The sequence below is a fragment of the Pteropus alecto genome, unplaced genomic scaffold, assembly GCF_000325575.1.
Source record: "Pteropus alecto unplaced genomic scaffold, ASM32557v1 scaffold155, whole genome shotgun sequence".
Lineage (NCBI taxonomy): Eukaryota > Metazoa > Chordata > Mammalia > Chiroptera > Pteropodidae > Pteropus > Pteropus alecto.
Window position 1 is genome coordinate 13,736,408 of NW_006438113.1, and position 8,911 is coordinate 13,745,318.

Genomic DNA, 8,911 nt, shown 5'->3' on the forward strand with positions numbered 1-8,911 from the left:
CAAATCCACCTGGTGGCATATGTCAGTGCTTCAGACATACCTGATTGAGCTCCTCATCATTGGCAACTGCCAACAGGATGTGTCTTGGGGCTATGCGGGCCTTCTTGTTGTCCCTTGCGGCATTCCCAGCCAATTCTAGAATTTCCGCTGAAATTACAGGCGGGGAGTTAATAGGCAATCACGGAATGGGGTCTGAGTTTTCTAAAACTTTTCTTTGGAAACGGTCCTTGAGTTTGATCAAATATATTCTTTGTGATTTTTATGTTTGGGTCTGGAAAGACATCCAGAAAGCTGAAAAGAACTCAGGTTACAGACAAGTAACATATTTAGCAAGACCTGATATATGATCCTGTGACAAAGTCTTCTAGTTGTCTCTCAACATTAATTGTCCCCCATCTTCCTTAGTTTGTGGACTTCTGATTTTTTACTGAGCCCATAACCACAGGAAGTAATGGAGACAGTATTTCCTAATCTCCATTGTTGATAACTGTGGTCATGTGACTAAGTTCTGGCCAATGGAAGGCAAGCAGTTGTGTTGTATGGTATTTCTGGGAAGTGTCCACCCATGAAGGAAGGGACTGTGACCTTCTTTCCTTTCTACTGGCCAACTGAGGACATGATAGCTGAAATCTGAGCAGCCATCTTTGACCAAGAGGAAGAAGTGTGGATGATAGAGCAACAAGATAGAAGAAACTAGAGTCTCTTATGATGGTGGAGCCTACTTACCACCTGGACTGACGTCTATAGACTTGTTTTGTATAAAAGAAAAATAAACTCTCTTGTTTAAGCCACTGTCGAGAGAAGTTAATCCTGACCAAAACAGAATCCTAAATAGGACCTGAGCTGCTTTCAGTGTACAGACAGAAGGGCCATCCTGGAAGGGAAATGTCATGTAGGTAAAGTCTGACTTTCGTATCCACTGGGACCTCTTTCACAATCTCCTTTTCCTCTTCACTTGATGTCCCAGGACTCTCTTGTCCTCAAGGAAAGTGGATGGAAGAACTGACTTATACTATGGGACAAAGAAATGCTTAACCTGAGAAATGAATTCCTAGTGGGTACGAATGAGACCTGAGAAGAAAGGTATGTTGGGGCTCTGGGGTTTTCCACATATCCCGCAGGACCTATTCATGGCTCTGAGTTTAACAAATATGTCATTTTGTAAATGTGAAAAAATGATAGAAAGGAATTTTCCTAAAACTACTTCATGTGCTATCAAAATTTTTGAGTCGTAAAAATTTTAAATCTATAGAATTGGTTTATTTTATCTGTACGCTTTCTCCTTCATCCTCTGTCTTATTTTATTTTTCTTTCTTCTTCAATTTAGGAAAGATGCTCTGCTAAATCAATTTTGTCTTCCTTCAAAAGTATAAGTGAGTCTATAAAGAAATATTTCTTCCCTTAGAAAGCTGGAGGCACTGTGACAATGAGCTGTCTCACTAATACATGGGAGGAAGTGTGTACATATGCATGTGTGCATAAATTTGTTGTGTGTGATGTGTGTGGACAGGCATGTATGTGTGTGTCTTGGGGGATTTGCTGGTTCAATCGCATAAATACTAAACCCTAAAATTAACAGGTAATTCTGTATGAGTCTTTACAATCAACCTAATTTCAAACGAAATAGTACATGAAATTGCCATCATTCATAAAATAAAAACTTGGCATAAGTATGCCACATTAACTAAGCAAATATAATTAACAAAAAATTAGAATAAAATAAGCATTACAGTTAAATATTTATATGGCATTTCCATAATGAAATGTGCTAAATCACTGCTAATTCACCTCACAACATCCTTTCCAGGTTATTAAGCAATGAATATTGTGTTTACCAACAATTTATTTATAGAGTGGTTGTGTTATCTGAATCAAAGATTGGGACACTGCATTGTGAGAAGTGTTAACATACTTGTTGGGACAATGGGACAGAGTATTTGAAATCAATGCCATGTTAGATAAACTGGTTTGCTGCATTCAGACTGCTGCCCAACCCATTCTTTCTCTTAAAAAGTGTACCCATCAAAAAGAAATGCAGTTATAAAGCTTTCAATAACAGGCTTGCTTTATGACTCTAGCTTAAAATGTGCAGCTCCCCATTGTTCGAAATAAAAAGGAGTTTCCTGCACTTGCTCATCTCAGGGGACCCACACTTGAGAGGAAGGTGCACTCCACTCGCCCCTTTCCCTAGATGGGTAGGGGGGCCAAGGAGCCTCCCAATTTTAAGCTTCTGAGCAATCGAATTTAATTTAGCATCTTGGACCACCACTCTCCTGCCTCTGTCACCTGCACGTCCCAAGTTCATTAAATTAGCCGTCCGCATGAGAGGCAGGGCTAATGGGAAGCCCAACATCCTTGGAGCCTTCACGAAGTCCCCGAAGGTCAGATATTTTCAGCTTGACAGAGAGATGCACAGACATGAGATTCAGAGACAATATCTGCCAGAATCAAACATAGCACAGGAGACTAAAGGCAGCGATTCAGCAGGTGGCACGAAGCTGGGCAGAAGGTGAGGCTTGGGTGCAGCTGGGCTCCCGGACAAGCCCTTCCAAAATCAGTTATAAGAAAAAAAACCACGATCATGTGCTCTAGTGTAAAAGCAGAGGTAGAGCTTTATTTTCTTAAGAAAACAAAACAAACAAAAGAAACTTCTTAATACACAGCAGAAACTCTAGACCAAGGAGTTCTTTTCTCTGTTGGATGTTTAGTCTGAACATTCCTTGGGACAGAGATGTCACCATTCAAATGTTTGAAATAACATTAGTCATTAATATTTTCAAATGCTGTTCTGACAAATATATGCACATGAACTATAAAATAAGCATTAGGGTTAAATATTTATATGGCATTTCCATAATGAAAAGTGTTAAATCATTGCAAATTAATTCTCATGCCAACTTTTCCAGGTTATAGTTGCTACATTCTTGAGTGATTTTATTGATCTTGAGAACATAAGTATCCTTCTACTGGCAATAAATAGAAAAACTGTATTTTTATAGCACACATTTATTTCACTGAAAATTTTGTGGGAAGATCACTATTTCGCTAAGTGGTGGAGACATCTATGGAACTTTATAAACTTCCATAGCAAACCTCTCAATTCTTAGAAGTCTTACTTCCTGCAATAGTAACCATTTGGAATGCAGCTGAGTATCTGGTAGTACAAAGAGTGATTACTGTAGCCAAAAGGGATGTTGGAAGGCTCACCATGCAAGTTATTTTGGAAGAGCCAGTGTCCTCTCATTTCGTACACACTCTAAATAAACATCGAAAGTCCCACCTCCCAGCGGATGAGAAATACCACATTAAAGGGAGAGGTGGAAGGAGGGCATGGAGTGAGTGGCCACTCCTTCAAGACTGTCTTCTTCTCCAACCCCTTCTTGCTTGCTCGCTTGCCCACTGGGTAACAGTGCCCATGGGGCTCTGTCTGGGCTCTCTGCTCTGCTTAGGTTATGCAGTCTTCTGTGGGAACCCGGCCTACTTATGACTTGTTTCCACCCACCTGCCCATATGGTCAGGTCTTCACCTTCCGCTCTGCTGTGATGTCACCTGGAATCCCTCACCTGGGTGTTCCACAGGTAAATCAAACTCACCACACTACCAAATCCAATTCACCCCCACCCCAAACCTGCTCTGACCTTCGCCCTTAGGACTGGCAGCTCCATCTACATGCAGTCCCAGGAGTCATTCCCTACCCCTCCCTCTTCTTCCTCCTCCCTCCTCCCAGCCTCATCAATCTCACATACCTTTGCCCCTTTTCTCCAAGCTCGTTGCCATGACCTGAGTTAAGACTCTCTTCTCTTCCAGCCCAGATAACTGCAATGGCTGTCTAAATGGTTTCATTGCTCCCAGCTTTGTCCTCCTCCAGATCCATGCCAACAAGGCCACTGCTAGCCCACAGGTGCCTTAGTGCAGATCAGAAAAAGATGCACTTTCCTCAAGATACTTTACTTCTCTGATTTCATTATAACAAGACCCTTTACTGCCATCTGCTGGAAATGCTCATAATAAATATACAGTTCTTTTAGGTCCATGGTGTGAATGATACTCCCTTAAATGTGTCTCCTTGTGCAGTGTACAACCTGCACAACCATACATGAGGCCCTGGCTGCCAAAGTGATCTTTTCAAAATACAAGTGTAATAAATATCATTAGATTAAAAAATGCTTGGTGTTAAATGGATAGGCCCAATTGTCTGGAAATGATGGGTTTCTACGTTACACAATAATTTCATAAGGTGCCCTGAAATTCAACCCTTTTTGTCCTGTCAATTAATAATATATTACAAAATATTTTCTCATCATAAAAATGGTAAACAATTCATTCTCAATATTTTATATTTACATTGGATCTATTGCTGATATACACAAAATTCTCTTCCAGAATTTGGGGCTTGCTTTTTCAGTCCATTTTTCCTTATTTACATCGGAGATGTGAACTAGGCTACATACTTGGGGTGTTTCCACTTTCTGACCATTGTGCATAATGTTGTATGAATAACTGTGTATAAGTTATCTGTTTCAGTCTCTGATTTCAATCCTTTGGGCATATTGCTAGGAGTGGAATTACTGGATCATGATAATTCTTTTAACTTTTTGAAAAACCATCGAACAATTTTCTTACAGCAAGTATACCATTTTACATTCCTGTGAGCAATGCATAAGGGTTCTAATTTCTCTACATCCTTACCAAAACTTGTTATTCTGGTTTTTTTTTTTTTAAATGACAGCCATTCTAATGAGTGTCAGGATAAGGTTTTAAATGCAAAAAAATACATAGTATGACAAAACTGATGACACTGAAATATAGTTTTCAAAGTGTTAAAATATCTGGGCTATAGTAGGCTATGTGCTTCTTTATTAATGCATTAAATAATAAGATCTAGTGGCAGGTCTATTAAACTACTGTGGTTCTGAAGTAATGATAAGTGTAAATGATATTCTAGATAGCTATAACAATGCAAATATAGTAAGAAAATGTCAGTGGTTTCAATCGCTGAAAAAGTCCTGGTTGTTGCTGGCACTGCTGTGGTTTGTTGCTCACACTCATAAAGGAAGGAAATGCTAAATTTCAGGCATGGTTAGTAAAATCGAAGATAGAATCCGAAGACCACAGGCTTGAGCTTCTCCTGTGTCACACCCTCACCCGCTTCCCATACCACCAGCTGCCGACCCCTCTCATTTCCTTCTTCCGGGCCAAACTCCCTAGAAGGGTCCTTACTTGTTTTGTTTCCCGTCCATACTTCCCACTCCCCAGCTCACTGCAGTTCAGTTTTGACCACCCACACCATCCTCAGTAAGGTTGCCATGACCTAGAGGTGGCTAGATCTGTTGTCCTTGTCTGGTTCAATGACATGATCCCTGAAGGTTACTGACTCCCTCTCCTTCCCTTGGTCTCTGGGCACTGACTCTTCCGCCTTTCACCTTAACCTCTGGCTGCTCTCCTCAGCCTCCTTCGACACCCAGATCCTCCTACCTGGCTCATAAACCCAGGAGTGCTCGGTCTGGGCCTGGGCTCCCTCGTCCTGTTGCTGTGCTCTCTCTGGGTGACATTACTTACTGCCACAGCCTTTACTGCAGTCCGCTCAAGATATGTACATCTGTAGCTCTAGCTTACAGCTCTGTCCTGGATTCCACACATGCCCAGTAGGTCTTCGCTCAATTACAGCAACAGCCACATGGACTGAATTGCTATTATGTGCCTGGAGTAGCGCTAAGCACTTTTTAGGCATTTTCTTCAGTAATCCTCACAATGAAACTATGAGAGTAAAGTGACATGTCTAACGATTCTAAGCTGATAAGTGGCAGAGGCAGAATCCAGCGTCCCTAACCACTCTGCCCTCCTGGGTATCTCGTAGACACCAAAACCCTATAGGTCTCAAACCGAGCCCCTCACCCTGTATCCCGTTTCTCCCCGACCGTTTCCTACTTCAACTACAGATACCATTTGCCACACGCCAGCTACTTTCCTCTTCCATTCCTCTTGGCCAGACTCCTTATACAAATTCTCCATCTTCTTGTCTCCAAGTCCACATCTCTACTCCTCAACCTGCACTACTTGGCTTGAAAGAAAGCAGCCAGCTCAAAGCTGAAAGAGTTACACCGTCCTTGATGTCCCTCCTTGCTTAGCCAATCCGTTATTGAGCAGAGCTGATTCTGCCCTCCAGATATCTCCCACACTGTCCATTTCTTCTCACTGCACACCCCTAGTCCTGGCTACTGTCATTTCTCAAAAGTGACACTAAAGCAGGACACTGGTTTCCTGGACACCGATCTTATCTTGCTTCCTGCTAACCTTCTCCACCTAAAAAGCTCCAGTGATGCCCCTAGAATGCCATCCTCTCTCCCCTGGTGGGATGCAAAATGTGCACATTCCCACTGTGGCCCTCAAGGACCTGCCCCCCACCCCATCTCATTCACACCCTCACCCTTCTGTCCCATCATTTCTCAGCTTGTTCCAGGTACACAGAACTTCCTCTAGTTTCTGGAAGGGGCTACACACTTCTTCTAAATTTCCGGTCTTCACCTTTGTTCCTCCCCAACATGACAATCTTCCTCAGCTCAACCTCTCCATCTTAATCTAGTTAATTCCTACTAATTCCCTACTCTGGCTGCCCATCAGAATCATTTAGGGGAGCTCTTAAAAACCCTGGAGCCCAGAATATACCCCAGAATCTCTGAGGGGAGATCCAGGCATCGGGATTTTAAATCAATAAATTTGAGAAAAACCAGGGTCGATAACCTGGTTTAGAACTTAAAAAGCCTTGCTTTATATTAGGAAGCCTCCCCTGTGCCCCACCACTCCCAACTTCCCAAAGCTTCTTTAGCTTCCCTGACCAACATGCAAGTTATCTTATTGTGATGTGCTCAATGCTTGTCTGCCCTGCTAGAAGGTCAGCCCAGTGAAGGCAGGACCACGTCTGCCTGTTTTCCATTGTATCTTCAGGCCTGAACCAAAGGAGAAATTCAGTGAATATTGTGTCATGAATGCTAGAGGTCATTTCAAGGGTGACAGGAGGCTTTCACACCTTTCACACTTTGAACACCCTTTCCTAAATAATATCAATTGATGCCTCCTCCCAAAAACAAAATTTAAAAACTAAAACAATCACCCTTTACTTGTTCAACGATGGCCTGCATTTCCACTAATGATGATTCAGTCCTTTGGCTTAAAACGTCCCGTCTCATTAAAATGCAAATACAGCCCCAAAATATAACACCTTAACGGCATTAGTCATTATACTTTGCCGTGAATGATTTCATCAGCTCTTAATAGAAGAGAGAGAAGAATTACCATTTACAGAATGCATCTTATGCGTCAGGCATTTTACATACCTGAAGCTCCAGAAACACCGGAAGCTCAGAGAGATTCAGGCATTAGCCCAAGGTAACAGAGCTGGTGAATTGATGAACCAGATTTTAACTGACATCTGATGAAGCCTGTACTCGCTCAACTCCTGCCCGAGTGCGGAGCGGAGGAAAAGCACAAAAGAAAGGGAAAGGACACAGAGAAGACAGGTCTGGGCCTCAGAACACCAAACTTCACATTCTCCATCTGACCCAGGGGCGTGCTGGAATTGGGGTGGTGGGGAGGGCATATTATTGGCAATGGCATCCTTCTAGGTGCTCATCTTCTTTTCCATTTCATGTCCAACTCATTAGCGAATCCTGTTGGCTTTGCCTTCAAAATATATCAGTACTCTGACCACTCTGTGGTGCCTTCGCTGCCCACTTCCCAGCCACGTCTCTCGCTGGATCTCTGCAAAAGCCTTCCAGCTGCTTTCCCTGCTTCCGCCCTTGTACTCTCCTCCCCAGGGTCAGATCACTTCTGCCTCTGCTCAAAACCCTCCAGAGCTCCCTTCTCTAACTCTTATCCTCCCACCAGCCTATTCTCCCTTGGGCTTATTTACAGTCCATGCTCCCTCCTCAGTTCCAGCCTTCTGGCTCCACTGCTGTTCCCCACAAACTCCTAGCAACTACCTTTTCTTGGCCTGGGGAACCAGCCCCCATACATCTGCAGGCCAACTCCCTGGCCTCCTTCAGATGCCACCCCCTTAGCAGGGCCTTCCTGGACTGGCTCTATGTACAACTCCTCCCCGCTTCCTGGAATACCCTATCTGTCCCTTCCTGCTTTATTTGTCCCTTAGCACTTAGCACCACCTGATGCATCCCATACACTCCACTTATTTGCTTGCTGTTCCTCCTCTCCAGAATGTTTTCTGCTTGAGGGCGGGCACCCCTGTCTATCTTGGGCTCTGCTGTATCCTCAGCATCTAGAACAATACCTGGCATATGGTAGGTGTTCGATAATTGTTTGTTGAATGAACAGAAAATTATGAGATATCAGTTTGGGAAATAGGGTGATGCTCTTCTTTGGGAGATACTATAATTCTTTAAAGACCTGCTGGCTCAAAGTCAGAGTGTGCATTCAGGCTATAGTAGACATTGCTATGGGAGCTGGGAGCTCTAATCCAGGACAAATTACAAATCATACCAACAGAGCAATCCTATTACCGTGGAGTATCTGAGGACTTAGATGCTTAACAAATATTTGCTGAATGAATGAATAAGAAAACGTAAGGCTTTTATCTGAACTGAAGACAAACAGAGATGCCAGTGATTAAAAAGGCCAAATTTTGTTCTATAATACATGAAGTTTAGACTTTTGCCAAGTAGAGGCACAAGAAGTACTTAATTATTTGATTATATAAACATTATAATGGGGCAGTGTAGTGTAACAGAAAGTGCACGGCCTGGGGTCAAAGGACCTCAAGGAACCCCAGCTCCCCACTTGGAAGCCGTGGGATCTCTGAACTACCCAGTGTTTTCCAGTCTTAGTGGGTGATAGAAACCTAAGAGGTCTCGGAAGCTAAGCAGGGTCAGGCCTGGTTAGTACTTGGATGGGAGACCAC

General features: G+C 43.0%; 1 protein-coding gene across 3 annotated transcripts in view; it reads right to left on the reverse strand.

Annotated features, from left to right (window-relative positions):
• LOC102893172 (core histone macro-H2A.2) overlaps positions 1–8,911 on the reverse strand; it is a 45,780-nt gene that overhangs the window by 14,947 nt on the left and 21,922 nt on the right. For all 3 annotated transcript variants that reach the window (XM_025049340.1, XM_015592243.2, XM_006915556.3), the window contains one exon: positions 41–147. In XM_025049340.1, coding sequence (XP_024905108.1) covers positions 41–147 — 107 coding nt within the window. The remainder of the gene's footprint in view (positions 1–40; positions 148–8,911) is intronic.